Genomic DNA, 18683 nt, shown 5'->3' on the forward strand with positions numbered 1-18683 from the left:
ACAAAAGAGCCTTGTGGTGATGGCAACTGGGTAAAGGGTACACTGGATCACTCTGTGTTATTTCTTACAACTTCGTGAGAATCTACCATTGTCTCAAAATTGAAAAGTTTAAGAAAAACTTATCAAAGCAATTTGAAAACAGTAAACACTTGTTCTCTTTGTATGACTTATGACATGGAGCAAACATTTTTTCTATGGCTCGGCGAATTGTCATGGTCTTTTTCTAAGTTTGAACCCACTTCCAATATTTTATTCTTTTTTTTTTTTTTCAGGTTTCGGCAGGGGCTGGGTTTGAACCCGCCACCTCTGGCATATGGGGCCGGCGCCTTATTCTTTTGAGCCACAGGCGCCGCCCCCAACATTTTATTCTTTATGTTTTCAATGTCAAGAAATATCTTGAAGAGCTCCTTTAAGGTGAAAGGGGTTTTTCCAAACTTTTTCTGGCGTCACTTCTTCTGGAATATCTTCATCCTTTTTATCACAATCCCCTTCCTCATTTATGCTGATAAGTTTGCCTTCACTAGGTTCCTCTGGTTGCCTATCTAGAGACCTTGCAATGGCGTCACCATTCCCACCATTTCTCAACCATTTCTTCAATGACTCCAAATACGTTGCATTTGAATTTCACTTCTAGTATTCTCACTTTCTATTTCCTGTTGCCTTCGTCTTTGTTGTCCAATTTCCTCTTTTTCTTACTGATTTTGGTAAAAGGTTGCTTGGGTTTATCACTGGGATTCATGGAGTTAACACAACTACATGCTTTGTTGTCTGTGCATGAAGTGAGTAACAGCTGCGCAGTGACCGATGACTGACATACTTTGGCAGAAGTGATGTGATTGGCCACTGGTCATGACGCAATTTGCTACGTACGTAGTTATTTGTGAACTGAAGAGCGAGCAGCAAAGTCTGGACCTCGTACTGCATCAGCTAAAATTTGAACTGTATTCTTGGAGGTACTGGTTTTACTTAACCAAACAGTATAACTGAAATTTGCACGTGTTGGAATCAGGCAAAGTGAGAACTATCTGTATGTAGATTTTTTAATTTTATTTTTATTTATTTGTTTTAATTTCGGGTGATTTGATTTAATTTCGGGTGCCTTCAAGTGATTGCTATTTAACACTTCACATATAGTACAAGAACTTTACAATAGTATACTTCCATTTCTTCTCTCCCAATATTTGTGCTGTTTTTGTCATACATTTTATTGTGTGTATGTTATAAACCCGCAAACTATTGATCATGTTTGCTTTAGACAATTGACCATCTTTAGAGAGATTTAAACAAGAAAGAAGATTTATACCTACCCACATATTTACCATTTAAAGTGGTCTGCATTCCTTTGTGTAGGCTCGGATATTTCGTCTGGTATCAGTACCGAAGGGCTTCCTTCAACATTTCTTTCAGTGCAAGGCTTCTAGTGATGAATTATTTCTTCTTTTGTGTATCTGAAAAAAAAAAAGTTCTTTGCCCTTGTTTTTGAAAGATGTATCACTTACTGGATAAAGAAGTCTAGGTTGGAATTTTTATTCTTTCACTTCTTTAAAGATATTTTTCCACTGCCTTCTGGCTCGCACTTTTTCTGATAAGAAACTCCCTGTCCTCTGTATATAATATGTTGTTTTCCCCTCTGGCTGCTTTTAGGATTTTCTCCATTACTGGCTTTAAGCAATTTAATTATTAGGTGCTTTGAAGTCACTTTCTTCATGATTCTGGGGCTTGGGGTTTGTTGATTTTACTAATTTTTGAGTACTCAGTATTTAGGAGACTACCTAATTATGTTATAGATAAATTAATAAATATTTCCTGAATCCAGCGGAATGCTTTTGTAAGGTAAATCAGCTATGGGAACTCATATAGTAGGATTTTTTGAATATTTTAATTTGTTAAACCAAATTGGTAGCACCTTTTTCTGTGGGCTCTCATTCTCACTCCATCTCCTCCCACCTCCTCCCGTCCACTTTAAGCTCCAGTAAATCTGAATTAGTTTAAGATTTTCAACCTGTCATGCTGTTTCGAGCTTTTGTGCTTTTGCATGTGTTATTCCTTCTGCTTTTATCTCCTTTGTCTGTCCAGAGAACTACTATTCATCTTTCAAGAACCAGCTCAGAGGGTTCAACTTCCAAGGAGCTTGAGACTTCCTTAACTCAAGCCTCTCTTTTCTGATCAACTACTCCTTTATCTGAGCCCCTCTTTAATTTGTGAATACATCCATCATTGCATTATTACATTTGCCTGTCTGAATACCTCTAGCTCTGAGACCAATTCCAGGCACATGGAGGTGCTCAGCAAACGTTACTTGGATAAATGTCAGTGTGGAGAAATTTAAGAAAAGAATAGAGGAAGTAGGAGAAAGTGATATGAGGCTGAATTCACTTGTTTTGAATAAAATGTTATTGAGGGACATAAACGGAAAGAAAGGTCCAAATCTTAAGTATGTATTTCCATTATTTTTTCACAAAGTAAATACATTCGTGTAACCAGTGTCCACATGAACACAGAATATTACCCAAACCTCAAAAGCCTGCCTTGTACTCTTTTCCAGTCACTACCCACCCCAAGGTAGCTATTATTCCTACTTCTAATAAGGATAGATTTGTCTAACAACTTCTAGATTATAGGCAAGACTGTATCAAAATTTGTGAGCTGCACAAAACTATCGGTACCAATAACTAAGACCTATTGTGTACTTTCTATTTATCAAGCACTAATTGCTTTACATATAAGTAATCAGTTTATCTTCACAACCACCTTGTGCTATAAGTGCTATAATTTTTCCCAAATGACCAATGAAAAACCTGGAATACAGAGAAATTAAGCCATGTAGTCAAATACATATAGTGATTAATTGGTAGAGCTGGTATTTGAACCCATATAGACTCCAGAGTTTGTATGATGCAATGTACAAAACATCATCAAAGTATATCTTAGCAAAATATGACATGTGAATAGTTTGAAAACTCTTACTGATCATTGCCTGCTGTTGGAAAATGTGAACGTCAAAACAAGAGATAGCTGGATATAAGGTCTCCCTAAGGTTAGTGGTCAGATGCCCGTCATGTATCAATGCTGTATGGTCATTGAAAAACTCCACAGCCATGTTCAAACCCTAGCTCTACCATTTCCTAATTGTATGAGTTTAGCCGGTTACTTAACCTCTGTGTGCCTTCAGTTTCCTCAACCGTAAAATATAGGTAACAATGGTACCTACACCATAAGATTGTTATGAACATTGAATGGAACACTCCTGGCACATGGTATGAGCTCAATTCATTCATCCATTCATTCGCTCATCCAGTCAATAAATAAATGTTTAGTAGTTACCATGCGCACTGTGCTTGGTGCTTAGGATACATCCACGAATGAATCAAAGATCCCTGCCCTCTTGGAGCTCATGGCATAGTGCAGCCTGGGGACAAGGAGTGTAGGGAAAACAGAGGATAACACAATAGAGTATGTTAGGAAATAAAATAGTGGGCGCCTGTAGTCCCAGCTACTTGGGAAGCTGAAGCAAGAGAATCACCTGGGGCACTCAACTGCAGGGCGACTGAATGAGACTCTGTCTCAAAAATAAATAAATAAATAAATAAATGAACTGGGTGGTGACATGCACCTGTAGTCACATCTACTCAGGAGGCTGGGGTGGGAGGATCACCTAAGCCCAGGAGTTGGAAGGTGCAGTGAGCTATGATCATACCACTAGCTCAGGCTAGTACTCTAGCCTCAGCAGAGATTGAGACCTTATCCCTAAAATTAAAAAAAAAAAATTAAAAGAAAATAGTGTTACAAAAAAATTTGAACAGGGTAAGGCATAGTAGTAGTGCTGGAGAGGTTGAAAGTTGGCAGTATTTTTTTTTTTTTTGGAGACAGGAGCCTCAAGCTATCCCCCTGGGTAGAGTGCCATGGCATCTCAGCTCACAGCAACCTCCAACTCCTGGGCTCAAGCGAGTCTCCTGCCTCAGCCTCCAAAGTAGCTGGGACCACAGGCACCCGCCACAACGCCTGGCCATTTTTTGGTTGCAGCCATCATTGTTGTTTGGCGGCCTGGGCTGGATTCGAACCCACCACTTTGGGTGTACGTGGCTGGTGCCTTAGCCACTTGGGCCACAGGCATCGAGCTGAAAGTTGACAGTATTAAATAAAAGTGTCAGGGTAGGCCTCACTGAGAAGCTCAGATTTGAATAAAGACTCAAGGGGAGGGTAGGCCCTAATCCAACAGCTCATGTCCTTTTAAGAGGAAGGAAATTTGGGCACACAGAGGGAAGGCAGCCACGGGCAGGCACACAGACACGTTGGGAGAACATGTGAGGACAGAGGCAGAGATTGAATTGATACATCTGCAAGTCATGGAAGGGGGAGACTGCTGGCCACCATCGGAAACTAGGGAAGCTAGACAAGAGGTCCTCACTCAGAGCCTGTAGAAGGAACCAATCCCAAACAACCTCTCTTTGGGCTTCTTCTAAGCCTCCAGAACTGTGAACAAATGTGTCTGTTGCTTTAAGCCTCCCAATTTGTGATACTTTGTTATGCAGCCCTCTGAAACTAACACAGTGGATAATTGTAGAAGCAGTCAGAAGGCCATTGCAGAAGTCCAGTTAAGAGCTGATGAAGGTCAGCGTCAGGTGGTAATGGTGGAAGTGTTAAGAAACTATCAGATTCTGGAGTACAGCCAACAGAATTTCCTGATGCATAGGATTTGGAGCATGATAAAAGTTAGGTACTATGATTATCTATACGAATCGTTTATTTATCCACACGTAACGTATGCTTATAAATGTATATCTTATTGTCCCAAATATCCTAGGTTTGAGGCTACTCCAACTAGGGTCATATGCCAGGGCAATCTAAAGAAGCCCATTTTGTTGTATGATCAAAGATTAAACCACATTACTTCTCTGGGTCTCAATCTCCTACATGGTAGGCTCTGTCCTTTAGCTAGGTGATAATCTATTATTATAAAGTGTTTTGTTGTCTTAGTATCAGGTAAGCTTCCAGAGGATAGGAAACTGTTTTCTGACTTACATATTTGAAAATCCATCTCCAGTCCTTCCGTAGCTTTGAATATCCAAACTCTGTGTCCTCACTGCTCTTGATTTTCTACCATTTGATACCTCTAGTTCAAGAAGGAGGTGACCCATCACGTTTAAAAAGAGAATACAGCAGACCCAAGGTAATCCTTTGGGCCTTTTTTCAGGAATGTGAGAATGGGGTGGAGTTGCTTAGTGGGAGTCTGAAACCCTACTTGAAATAAAGGTTTGGAATTCTGGGTCTTGACATTTCTGACTCCATTTTCCAGAGCACACGTGGAATGATCACCATCAGTGAGTGTATATTTATATTTTAGGAGTGTAATGAATGTATAAGGCAAGATAATAATAAGAGCAGCAAACATTTATGCAGGATTTACTCTGTGTCTGTTCTAAGAGTTTAAAAAATATTAACTCGCTGAATCTGCAATAATCTTACGAGTTAGGTACAATTATGATTCCCATTTTACATTATGATTCCCATTTTACAAATTAAGAAACTGAGGCACAGAGCAATTAGGAAAAATTCTTTTATTACATTAAGAAGGGATCTTACCTCAAACAAAAATAAATGGGATCCTTTGAAAATAATTAAAACAAACGATGTATGTAAGACAATTCGGAGACTCAATATCAAGGAAAGAAGTTTTGTCAGAGTCCCACAAGCTAATTCTGACAGAGTTCATAATAAAACACGTATTGATATTAGGCGTCTTCCTACCTCCAAACTTTGTTGACTTTGGTTCTCTAAGGAGGAAAAAGGGGACTGAGAACTAAGCCTCAGGGCGCCTGAATGAAACCTTGCCAGCTCCCAAACACCTGTTAGATCCGGTTCCCAAGAAGTTTGGAAGCTTTGAAATGTATCCCGGTATTGTTCCTAAGTCACGCCCTTCTAGAAAAAGTAGACCGTCACTGTAAAAAACGTGCTTAAGTCTCCTTTCGCTTGAGATTCAAGAGCCAATATTTCCTTTCACTCTCCCGCTTCCTAGAAAATACTAGCTTTCCTAAGAATCACTATTTCAGACACCCCAGGTCTACTGTTTGGGTCCCTCAACTTTAGCCAGGTCCATCGTGGTGAAGGAAGAACCAGTATTTGGCAACCAGGCCAATCAAAGTCTGAGAAGATCATTTATTCATTCATTAAAATACTGTGATTAAAATATATGTCATGGGGGCGGCGCCTGTAGCTCAGTGGGTAGAACGCCAGCCCCGTATACGGAGGGTAGCGGGTTCAAATCCGACCCCGGCCAAACTGCAACAAAAAAATAGCCGGGCGTTGTGGTGGGCGCCTGTAGTCCAGCTACTTGGGAGGCTGAGGCAAGAGAATCGCCTAAGCCCAGGAGTTGGAGGTTGCTGTGAGCTGTGATGTCATCGCACTCTACTGAGGGCGGAAAAGTGAGACTCAGTCTCTAAAATATATGTGTGTGTGTGTGTGTGTGTGTGTGTGTGTCCCAACCAAATCCTGAGAGTAGTGAGCAAACTTTGAAGCACGGAGAGTACTTTGGGGACTGATAAAAAGAAACAATTTTACATCTAGTAGCTTAAAGTAGTTTTGTTTCTTTGAGACAGAGTGTCACTTTTTCCCCGTGGGTAGAGTGCCCTGACGTCCTAGTTCACAGCAACCTCAGACTCTTGGGTTCAAGCGATCCTTTTGCCTCAGCCTCCAGAGTAGCTGGGACTAGAGGTGCCCACCACAACACCAGGCTAGTTTTAGAGTTGGCTGGTCTCCAACTCCTGAGCTCAAGCAATCCGCCTGCCTCTGAGTCCCAGAGTGCTGGGATTACAGGCGTGAGCCACCGCGCTGGGCGGTAGAAGCAGTTTAAATTCAAATAGGTGAAAGAGTGGTTAAGGAAACTCTTGATTGTCGAATGAGGAAACCATGGGTTAGCTGACATACAAGCCCAAAGGGGCACAGTCAGAACACACTGCTCTCCTGACCTTGGTCAGAGGCAGAAATTCTCTCGGGCAGAGGTCAGATGAGTGTGTGGATCTGCTAGGGTGTGCGAGGGGAGGAGAGGAGGGGCGTGATTCCCAAACTGTTAGGCACTCTGAACCAAACTGGCCACCTTCCAGAACAAACCCTCCACAAGGTCATGTTACTAATAGTAGGCCTAAGGACTAGCCCGGGGCCACGCCCTCCCCGCCCCGCTACGATCACAGGGTTCAGGTGCATTGTGAGTCACAGAGACCCTCCGTAGTAACCGCACTGTGGGTGGGGCCGCAGTCTCTCGCCGCGTCCCACCCTGACCCGGCGCGCTTCCCGTGAGCTCCTGTTTCTTGCGGGGGAGAAGCCGTTGCGGTACCGCCTCTCCGGACATGCTCCGGCCTCCGGCCAGGCTTTGACTGCCCGGCGGGCAGCACCCGCAAGCGGCTCTTGTCCCTAGCACCCAGGTTCCTTTAAATAGGGCCTGTCGGTTGCTAGGCAACGGCGCGACCCGCGCTGGCGCTGCACAGCAGAGACTCAGCCCCGGGCCGGCCGGGCCGGGTCGCGGTGGCTGGCGTCGAAGAAGGGGCTGCCGCCCGCCGGTGGTGGCCGGCTTCGGGAAAGAGGGAACAGTGCCCTCCAGACCGCACACGCGCTTCCAGGTAAGTCTGCGGAAGGGAAAACCCGGGCTCCCCTGGGCTCGCCCCTCTTCTTCCCAGGCACTGGGGGCTTAGGGGCTTGGGGGCGAAGGGGCGGGGGTCCAGAGTGCGGGTGTTTGAGAGGAAAGGGAACCCGGCGTGCTAGAGGAGGTGTGGACGCAGGAGTGGGGTCGGCCCTCTTCCGCTGCCCGCCGGCGACAGAGTTGGGACAGGGGAAGTAAAAAGTGTCACCTACAATGGGGGCCAGAGCAGCGCCTCGACCCGAGCCACCTTCGCTCCACTGGAAGCGGGCATGGTAAGAGTTTCAGTTAACCATTTACAGAGAAACCCCCCCGAACTATGCATACAAACATACAGCTTTATAGCAAGAATGTGACTCCCATACTAATAAAGTCTCAGCCTTTGGAAGTAAGGTGACTCCCCTAGTATCTTTTCTTCTAGAGGGAATAATTTCACACTGATAACAAAGAATTAGGGGTAATAACTGGTCACAGGGCCTGGTTTTCAGTGGTACTTTGCTTCCCCCTCAATAGTTGCTGAACAATAGGGAAGACAATGTGTCCCGTGAAGTGAACACTTGGCCCATATGTCAGAACCCTGGAAGGTTAAGGCAAAAATCAGAAGACTTGAGTCTCACCTTGTCGCCCTCCATAGAGCGCTTTGACGTCATAGCTCACAGCAACCTCCACCTCCTGGGCTTAGGTGATTCTCTTGCCTCAGCCTCCCAAGTAGCTGGGACTACAGGCACCCGCCACAATGCCCGGCTATTTTTTTGTTGCAGTTTGGCCGGGCCGGGTTTGAACCCACCACCCTCGGTATATGGGGCCGGCGCCCTACCCACTGAGCCACAGGCGCGGCCTGACTTCCCTTTTTAATGTTTTTTTCAAATTAACTACATTCTCAGGGAGGAAGGGAGGCAAGATCCAGCCCTTTGTGAATGTAGTTTCCTGGCATACTGTTGCCTTTAAGCGTACCACTATTGCCCCACCAGTGACGGCTCCTTTGTTCAATAAGTGCTAAAGATGAAGAGATACTGTGTCACTCGTGATTCTTGTCCCATTTGGTATTTGCATCGCTAGCGGAAGGAGGACTTCATGGCATAATAGGAAAATGGGTTGACAACTTAAAAAGAGAAACCTCTGTCTCATATCACATTTCAGATAGGCCAAATGACATTCTGTTGTTTGTAATTTTAGTCTACATCTCAGATATAAACATGAATTTGGGCATTCTGGTAACTATATTTCACAATATGCTGAGGGAGGTGGAATTTTTTATTTTCCAGTTCAAACTGGAGAAGAAAGGAAATGACATCCAGCAGAAGACCCTGGACCCCAGGACATGTAAGTATAGTTGTGTTGGTTGATATCTTATTGTGGACCTTTAAAAGCACATAGCCTTACCCGACATAAATCTTCAACCTTGGAACCAGATCATCAGTCTGCATTGTCACAGTACACTTGGAAGGAGGCCTCATAAAAATACAAAAGAAAAGGGTCCTGAAGACTTTAGCTAAGCTAATAAACTTCAAGGGAAAAATAAAAGTCCTTTCCCTAAAGTATCACCCAGAACACTTTATAAGGCAGAGGAATAGTTACAAGTATTTTTGTAAAGCCTTCATTAGGATCAGAGCATTATAGAATTTTCAGGAAGAATATTAAGGATCATTCATTCGACAGATATTTAATGAAGTTTACTATGTTTTAGGTAACAAGGATACAAAGATGAAGTAAGATGCCAGGTCATCATAGCGTATTGGCCTAATAAAGGTCTGTAGGAAATGCCGAGAGTGCAAAGTCATCCTTGCTAATCTTCAAACTAATACTCCTGCATTTCAAAGAAGTGGCCCTTCTTAGAGATGTCCTTTGTGACTCATCAACAGGCCTAAGCTATGCAAGGCCTACCTGCAGGTCCTCAGTATACATAACAAACCACTTGAGTCTATCCAGTTTCTCGTCTCTGATTAACAGACCCTTTATCTTAAGCATTCCTTTTCACTGAGTCCTGGTCTTTTAGACAAATCCTAACGCAGCCAATTGTCACCTAAAGAATCTTTAAATTCACCTATAACCTGTAAGCTCTCCCCCTCTTCCAGATGTTCCACCTTTGGGGGCTAAACCAATGTAGGTTTTCCACGAATTGATTTATGACCTCACCTGTAATTCCTGTCTGCCTGACATGTATAAAATCAAACGGTAACCCCACCACCATGAGTCCACTTGCTCAAGGCTTCTTGGGTGTGGTTTGGGGGGTCATGATCCTCAAATTCGGCTCAGAATAAAACCTCTTTAAATTAAAGGAAAAAAAGAGAAGTGGTCCTGAGAAACAGTGGAGCATTTTGAAAGTTCTTGGTAAAGCCATTGATCATAAAAATGCAAATATATTAGGTTGTAGCAAAGACTGCTTTTCTTCTCAGATAGAATCAATTTAGCTTCAGAAATTTGGGGACATCAATAACTAACTTACAGTAGTTAGGGCTACTTCTTCCCCAGTGATGGAGATTAAACTAATCCAAGATTGGAGTTTAAGTTCCCTTCTGTTTACATACATTTTTAGTACTACCTACGTTTTTTCCACACTCACTTTTTTCCTGAGGTCTGATGACTTCAGGCTGGGCACTTTGGAGTCCATGTCTTTGCAGAAGGGTTAGATTGTTTAACTGGCTGGTTTATGTTCAAAAGGAGGGCAAAGAAAGCCTAAAAATGATCAAAACCCATAGTTTACAGTATTCTTTAAAAACTGCTTCCATTTCCATCATTATTCATTTACTTTTAAACCACCTATGGAATAGGTTTATTGTTTCTATTTTACAGGTGAATAATCTTAGAATCCCAACACGTAAATCTTGATGCAGATTTGAAGTGTGGAACCAAGAGATCTGACTCCTTCAGTCTTTTTTTTTTTTTTTTGAGATGGAGCCTCAAGCTATCCCCCCCGGGGTAGAGTGCCATGGCATCACACTCACAACAACCTCCAACTCCTGGGCTCAAGCGAGTCTCCTGCCTCAGCCTCCCAAGTAGCTGGGACCACAGGCGCCGGCCACAACGCCTGGCCATTTTTTGGTTGCAGCCATCATTGTTGTTTGGCGGGCCCGGTCTGGAGATTCGAACCCACCACCTTAGGTGTATGTGGCTGGCGCCTTAGCCGCTTGAGCCACAGGCGCCGAGCCCAGTCTTTTTTTTCTACCACCGTCCATACTCAATTCCTTTCTCAAGGATTCCCTTTCTTTCTTCCGCACAATTTTGCAGAGTAAAACATATTGATCCACCTTAACTTCAAACAATTCATTTGGGTCCTAACAGTTTTCTGCAAGTCAGTGAAAGAGGGTAGAGAAAGGAGACTCTTGCACAGAGGGGACAGGTCAGAATCTTCTCCTTTGGAAAGAGGGCCATGATGACAGTGTTTTGTGCCTAGAAACAGTGGAAGCAGGGGGGGCAAAAAGGTTGATGAAAAAGTCCCTTTTAATAAATCTAGCACAGTATAGTCTCAGCCACTTAAAGTTCCATATAGATGCAGAAATTGATTTTAATTACATGCAAATTGTAAGAACTTCTAGTAAAAAGCCTAATTTGATGAATAAAATTTTATTTAAAACCATAAGGCAGGAAGAAAAGGTTGAGGACCGCTGCTTTGAAGTGAGAACAAATTGGACAATTGAGCAAAGAAGCAAAGCGAGTGACTTCCTTTGTAACAGACTTTTTTCCTATTTTGGCCGAGCAGTTTTTCTTGGGAGTCCATTCAAGAATGGAGGGAGAAAGTGCCTTGTGCTCAGAGGGGCCCTTTGTCTTCATCTTATTGCCTCTGGGCAGTGACCAAGAAGCCCTGTCCCTAGTTGAGAGCTGCTGAGGGGTGGAGGGTAGTGACAGAAAGTTGCTCAACACGGTTGGGGATGACCTTTTCCAACCACCTTTCTCAGTTAAGAAAGTTTACAAAGTTTGAGAGGAAAGATGCTGTGAGGTGGGACAATGCCTCTGGTGTTCTTACAGAACTGTTTTCCAATCCATGACCACTTCTTTCTGGAAGAATAATTCCATTGTGCAGGTAGATCTGTATTTGTGCAAAGGGATGGTTCTGAAAAATTTGAAATCAAATTCTAATGTCCATGGGATAAAGCAACAGAAAAAAAAATCTTTGATTTACATCATCAAATATCTCTACAGCATTTGACTTAAAATAAGAATATTTTAGAAAAGAAGTAATTAAATTTTATAACCACCTTAATTTGAGCATACTCCCTAAGGCCCTACCTTGAAAATAAAACTGAGATGGTTTTGTGGATTTCTCCTTTCACAATAAACAGTAGTGTATTATTTTCTTCAGCCATTTGAGGATAGTAGGCTTACACCTCAGATTTTTGTGGAACAGTGTACTTAAAGATCCATAGTAAATGATCATCACTCTATGCTCAGCTCTCAAAATGTATATTATGGTTATCACATTACATTATAAATTCATTTTCAATTTATTTTATCAGCAGCCCCCCAATTCTTTAGGTGAATATAAAGTACTTCCATGTGATGAGAGATCCCTTACTCTACAAAAATGTCCTGCTATTTTGCCACTGAAAGAAAAAAAGTCACCAGAGGATGAATGGTGATGTTTCAGTGAGACACTAGAACATCAGAAGTCCATTATTAATTCATGCCGGATGCAAATGAATAGATATAGTCATTCACATTATAGACACCCATGCCTTAACAGTGCAGTCCCGAGGACTTCTGGGAGGTTGCTGCTGTCTTAGACTTACAGCACTGATGTTATTTTTGTCATATGACTTTATATATATATATATTTTGGTCTGGGTTCTTGCTTACTTGTTTTTGTTCCTCGTGGGCCTCCTTCCCCTACCCTTCAGACCTTCAGTACCCAATGCAGTGTTCACAACTGACCTGCTAAAAAGACATGCTTACCCTTTCATTTATGGCTTCTGGTTCAGTTTGCCTTATGCTGCAACAAGTTACTTAGTCAAATTTATTGAGAACAAAATGGTGGCCAGCCCAGGGTAGAGGAGTGTCATTTTTTTTCAAAATATTTTCCTTGTTCTTGCCAAGGAACACTAATGCCATACTTGTTCTGTATATAAAAACAAAACAAACAGTGCAATTTGTGAAGAGAAGATGAGACTGGCAGCTTTTACCCCCACTCTGGGCTTTGCCACAGTCTGTGACTAGATTTGGGAACAAGCCCTTAAAGAATATCTTGCCAATGAAAGAGAGGGGGAAAAGGGAACAGCTCAGAGACCCTTTGACCCTGCCCTGTGTAAGCCTTGGGAGGGAAATTCCAAAAGGCTTTTCAACCCTTTCTCTTTCTGTTCTTTGATATATGACATGCAATTCTCCTTCCCCTCCCCCCTTCGTTTTTTCTTCTCTTCTTTTGTGGCCCTTAAAAGATACCTAAGCTCTGAAAATAGTAAGTTGTTTTCTTTCAATTTGTGGATGAAAGGTAACACATGAATAAAGAGGAGTTTTAGAACAAGCACCGGCCTGGGAGACAGGGTCCTCGGTTTTACTACTACGGTCTGTGTGGTGTTGGTCAAGTCACTTAACATCTCTGGACCTCAGTTATAAAATAAGTGGAATCTTCCCAGTTCTTTGAAGAGCATTGGCTACGCAGGGTTCATTGAAAGGCATTTCCTTTCAAACACCCAGGAAATTATACAGAAGCTCAAGGACAAACTATAGTGAAAATTTAAAAGTGTGGATGTGTGTTTTGCCAGTGCTTCATGGAAGAGTTGAACTAGCAGTCACTTTTTCATGGAGCAAAATTTTAATGAGAAGAGTTTTCTATTTTAACCTTTATCTATACCCAGATCTCTATCTCCCATGTGTCGTTATTGCTATCTCTAGATATAAAGTGGCCTCACTTTACTTGCCCCTTTGCTTATCTCCTTCCTGATCAATCCCACTAATGCCCTTCATCCAGAATTAGGTAGGAGGAATAGTAATCTCTCTGCCATTGCTAACAGATTAGAATTTTCGTCTTTTACAAAATTATCAGGTAAAAAGAAATAGCTACTAAAATAAGGTGACTGGAAAGTTGGCATCACCTTCCTGTCTTCTGTCTCTGTTCCTCTCCTTTATGATTGCTGTAATAATTCCTACTCATTTGCATGCACATTGGATGATGATAATGAGGATGATGATAATCTTCCCCTTTAAGAACAGTTGGATCATAGATGTTTCTAGAGAATAAAAGTCAGAAAGGACTATTTCAAGCGAAAGGAGATGATACTCCAATGGCAAATGCATATGAATCTCAAGTCTGAGTTTATCACTATGGTCTGATTGACTAAACTAGTTCAGTTAAGCTCGGCTTATGGCTTTTGAACCAATCATTTTTAACACCTTCACTGAACCCTCCACAAAGTTCATGTTAAGAATATTTATACCCTCACTTTTCCTCAAAGCCAAACAGTTGCCAGTAGGGATGTACCATCGGGGAAAATGAGTCCCTGTTTCTACTTTTGTGGGGGAGGGATACCTGTAGATATCAAGTTTATTCCTTGATTGCCTATAGCAAGGAAAATCTGTAATTTAAAATAAACTACTCTTTCTAAACAGAAAAGACTGGAGAGATAGTATACCAAAAAGTAGCTATCTTAGCACCATGGGATCATAAAGGACAATTCTTTTGTTTGGGGAGGCTTTTTTGTATTCTCCAAAATCGCTACAAATAAGTCAAATATTAATTAAGAAATTGACATGACATTTGCCATTCCTCATTACCAGGAGAAAATTACATTTGCATGCATAGTTAAAACAGGTTGCAGGCATACTTTGATTTTTCTCAGTGGTGATGTGACAAATAGAGTAAAATAATATATTAAATGACTAAAGTCACCCTCTCCTCTTCACCATTTCGGGGTACCTTCAGCTACCATGGCTTCAGATGCCAGCATCCCTTCAAAGTTGTTTGAGTTCTTTCTTCCTTCTCTCAGAAGTAGTTAACTGATCCAATATTTCAGTACCTTAGGAAAGGATTCCCTTTGAACAGGGAAGGTTCTTTTTGGAACAAAATAACCATCTTTTAAGTTTTACAGATTTGCAGAATTTGTTGTGATTTCTTATACTAAATTTTTACCTAAAAACTTCACTCAGAGTCAGTATCTTGAGAAAACCACATTTGATGGTATTAATATTTTCAGTTGTTGACATTAGGTTCTCTTCATGAAATTGCTGTCAAAACGGATAGAATTCTGTACTCTTGGCAGTCTTGCCTAAAAGCAAAGCCTAAGACTGGAATAGCAGGAATTTATAGGTCAAGACACAAGGGCAGTTGGCAGAGTTAGTCATAAGGAAGTCTGCATGGTATACTTTACCAAAAGCAGCTCACATTTCATTAAGCCCTGATGTTTTAGTCACTTTAAAGAATGAATAAACAATAGTCCAATCCAAAGAACTAGAGGAAAAAAAATCAGACATATTGAAAGCACAGGTATTACCAATCTATTAATTTCAATTTTTTTAATTATTTTAAAGCAGTCTGTTTTCACATGTTCAGTTGCTTTCTCCTACTCTACTTAGAATAAGTAGCTAAATGTGTCCATTTACTGGTCCTATTTCACAGGATCAAAGAATTTTAAAGCTGGAAGTATCCATAGGACTTAACTAGTTCAGCCCTTTCAACTTATAAATGAGGAAACTGAGGCCCAAGTCACCCAGTGAGTTAGAGGGAGACCCAGCCCTCAAATGTTCAGATTTTTCCCCCATGTGAGCCAACATTCTTGCTGCTTTCTTCTGTAATAGCTGCCAGTATAAATGATGTGCCTGGATTTGAAATTTTGTTTTTCAGATATTAGAAGAGGTACGGGAAGAAGTGGATGCTAGGAGAAAACACTGGAAGGAGCATATGTTTACTCCTTTTTTTAGTGCACAAGATGTTCTAGAAATGGCTTCTCAGCCTGAATCTTCTGAACAAACCCAAACTACTGTAGAGGTGACCAAGAGAACAGAAGGAATTTACAATATGTCTGGCCGAAACTTTCAGGAAGAAAATGCATTTAAGAAGAAGGAATATATTTCCCAACGCAATGACAAAGAACAAGAACCAAATTTAAGAGAGAGAAAGATGAACATGGCAAAGAGTCAAGTGGACACAACCAATTCTGTCTCCTGCCAATCTTCTGTTGTGGATATTGCAACAGAAGCAAGCTTTAACAGCACAGAAGAGCCCTCTACCTGGAATACAAAGAAATCACCAAGTCCACCACCACCGGACAAGAGGAAGAAATTTACCGAAGGAATGTCTCCAAAAGTTCGCCTGAATATTTTGAATGAAGAACTAGAAGAACTTAATATGAAATGCCGAAAGATAGAAGAAGAATTTGAAAGTGCTGAGAAGGAGCTTTTGAACTCCAAAAAGGAAGTACCCACAAAACCCCTAAATTTCCAAGAAAAAGGGAAGGATACTTCAAAGAGCGACTGGAAAATGCAAGCGTTGAGAAATGACCTATCTGAAAAATCAAGAAACGTAAAATCCTTAACTGACGAGCTCCAGCAAGCCAAAGAAGTCATCCAGAAGTTGGACCAAGAAAACAAAGACTTAAAAGACGCAGTTAGGAAGTTGAAACATCAGACGGAGGTTGGAAATACACTCCTAAAAGAAGAAATGAAATTGTATTATGAAGTAGAAATAAAGAAGATCCGCGGAGAGCTCAATGCCATCAAGAATGAACTAAGAGCTGAGAAGTCCCTACAGGCGAGAAATAACAGAGCCCTGGAATTGCTTAGGAAACACTTCGCTTCAGTGGTAACGACATCAAGTGCCTTTGACCCCTTTAGTGGGGATTTTTTTTAAAACTTAAAAAAAAAGCCTTTCCTCAGGCAAGTTGTTGAGCCAAATCAGTGTGTATTGTGTTTTCTTTGTGTACGAACTTAAAATGCATGTTAATAAGACATCATTTTCATTTTTGGCCAATCAGAGCATCGTAAAAGACATAGATGTTAATCACAAGCCTTCTGCTTTCTCTTTCCAGTGATTGAAAAAGAGTCCGAGTAGAGATGAATCTTTGAAAATCTCATATACATATACATATATTTTTTCACTCAAAAACACGTAATGGTTCATCAAATTGTTTATGAATACAAATCAACAGGCATTTTATGATTTACTTTTTAAGATAGGGTCTCATTTTGTCATCCTCGGTAGAGTGCTCTGGCATCGTAGCTCACAGCAACCTCAAACTCTTCCACTCAAGTGATTCTCTTGCCCGAGCCTCCCAAGTAGCTGGGACTACAGGCGCCTGCCACAACGCCTGGCTATTTTTAGAGACGGGGTCTTGCTCTTACTCAGGCTGGTTTTGGAACCAGGAGCTCAGACAGTCTACCCTCCTCAGCCTCCTAGAGTGCTAGGGTTACAGGCGTGAGCCACCACACCTGGCCTGCATTTTATGATCTTGTGAGTAATAGATACTTGACCCGTGAATAGTCTTCCCACAGTGATCATTGATGTTAACAATAAAAATCTTGCTTATGTGTATAAGCATAGCATATGTACATGGGTCTGATAACTGCCTGTTCAGACTTAGTAGGATACCAAAAATGTATCTGCCTTCTTTGGGGTCTAACTGTAGTTAGGCACATATAAACATCTCAGGGAAAAAAAATGCACTTTTTTTTCCTTCCCCCTGCTGTTTTCCCCGTGCTTTGTCTTTTGACCTGGCCATGGTTCCCATAGAGTAGAAGATGAGTTAGAGACATTGCTGTGACCTTGTTAGAGCCCTGCTTTTGTCAGCAGTGGCTTTGCGTTTCCTTATGTTGACCAGCAAGGGGCGTTGTTTACACAGTTCTTCCAAAATTAGACCAGGGGAAAATTTCTTAAGTTTTCTGTCTGGCTGGGACCACGGGGAAAGGTGTTGAACGTCGTCTAGGTAAGCTCTTAGTGAACCAGCTTGATTTATATGGTAATCCAGCCATGAAAGGGGCTCAGGGAATGACAATTTGTTTTGTACTTATAGAGATGATCTACCTCAATCCTTTGGTGAAGTGATGGGCCACTTGATTCTTTGCATTTGTTTGTATCAGTCTTCAAGAATTCTTGTAATTGGAGCTCTATTTGCATGGTGTTTTTAAGTCCAGTGAACCAAATGTAATTGCAGACTACACAGGTCACTACAAAAGTTTTGAGACAGACTGTGTTCTGGTCCATTATTTCACTTCCAAGAAACACAACAATTGACAGTGTCCTTTCTGATTCACCCCTGCAAATTTCAACTTGCTTGGCTTATCCATGTGGCTGGGAGGGCTTCATTTGTTTCCTTCTACGTGGATTTTATATTTCTTGATTTTGTGGATAGCAAAACTTTCATAATGACCTTGAGGGTAGGATGCAATTGTAAGGGCTTAGGTATCTTTCCTGATGGGAAAATTCCTGGACTGGGAGTCAGGACAGTTTGGTTCTAGTACCTGCTCTGCCGTTAACTAGCTAGTTAACTTTCTAGGCCTGGAAGTCCTCATCTATAAAATGAGGCAGCAGATCTATCGCCGAGATTCTGTTCAGTTCTGATGTTCTGTAATTGAATCTCAATTATTTTATTTGCAAGTGTAACTATATCTGTTTGGAAGTAAAACTCCTATGGCATTGGATGTGTTCGGTTCTAATACTTTGGGGGACCTACCTTGCAGACCCTCCTTTCAAAGTAAGCAGCCTCCTTTTTATAGTTCAAACATCTCCAAATACTATGAATAATAAATCAACAGAGAAAGTGAGGTTATTTCTCTTCCCTTCTCTTGTTTCCTCTTTACTCATTAAGGTTGGGGATGGCACTGAACGGAGACAAACGAAGGTGACTCAGAGGCTAAGCAAGAATTGCCTGGCCTGGGAAGATTGGACTAAATTGGAAGAGATAATCTTTGGAGCTTTCTGTCTTAATCCTGATAAATTTAACCTGGGCACTGGGAGCCTGCTTCAAAGGGGGAGATGGCTTTCAGGTTTTTTGCTTCCCACCAAGAGTCTAGGCACAAAAGCAACCTAGGGACTCTTTGCCATATTATGCTTCCTTCTTTATTAGCCCCTTAAAAATTACCCCTTTGGGCTCAGTGCCCGTAGCACAATGGTTACAGTGCTGGCCACATA

The 18683-nt window shown here is 41.7% G+C and overlaps 1 protein-coding gene across 1 annotated transcript in view; it reads left to right on the forward strand.

Moving 5' to 3' along the window:
- CCDC160 (coiled-coil domain containing 160) overlaps positions 1-16406 on the forward strand; it is a 69855-nt gene extending 53449 nt beyond the window's left edge. Inside the window, exons 2-3 of the mRNA XM_023517384.1 lie at positions 7433-7613; positions 15402-16406. Coding sequence (XP_023373152.1) covers positions 7433-7613; positions 15402-16406 — 1186 coding nt within the window. The remainder of the gene's footprint in view (positions 1-7432; positions 7614-15401) is intronic.
- The last annotated feature ends 2277 nt before the right edge of the window (positions 16407-18683 follow it).

This window comes from Otolemur garnettii, unplaced genomic scaffold, assembly GCF_000181295.1.
Source record: "Otolemur garnettii isolate 467f Iridium unplaced genomic scaffold, OtoGar3 scaffold00109, whole genome shotgun sequence".
Lineage (NCBI taxonomy): Eukaryota > Metazoa > Chordata > Mammalia > Primates > Galagidae > Otolemur > Otolemur garnettii.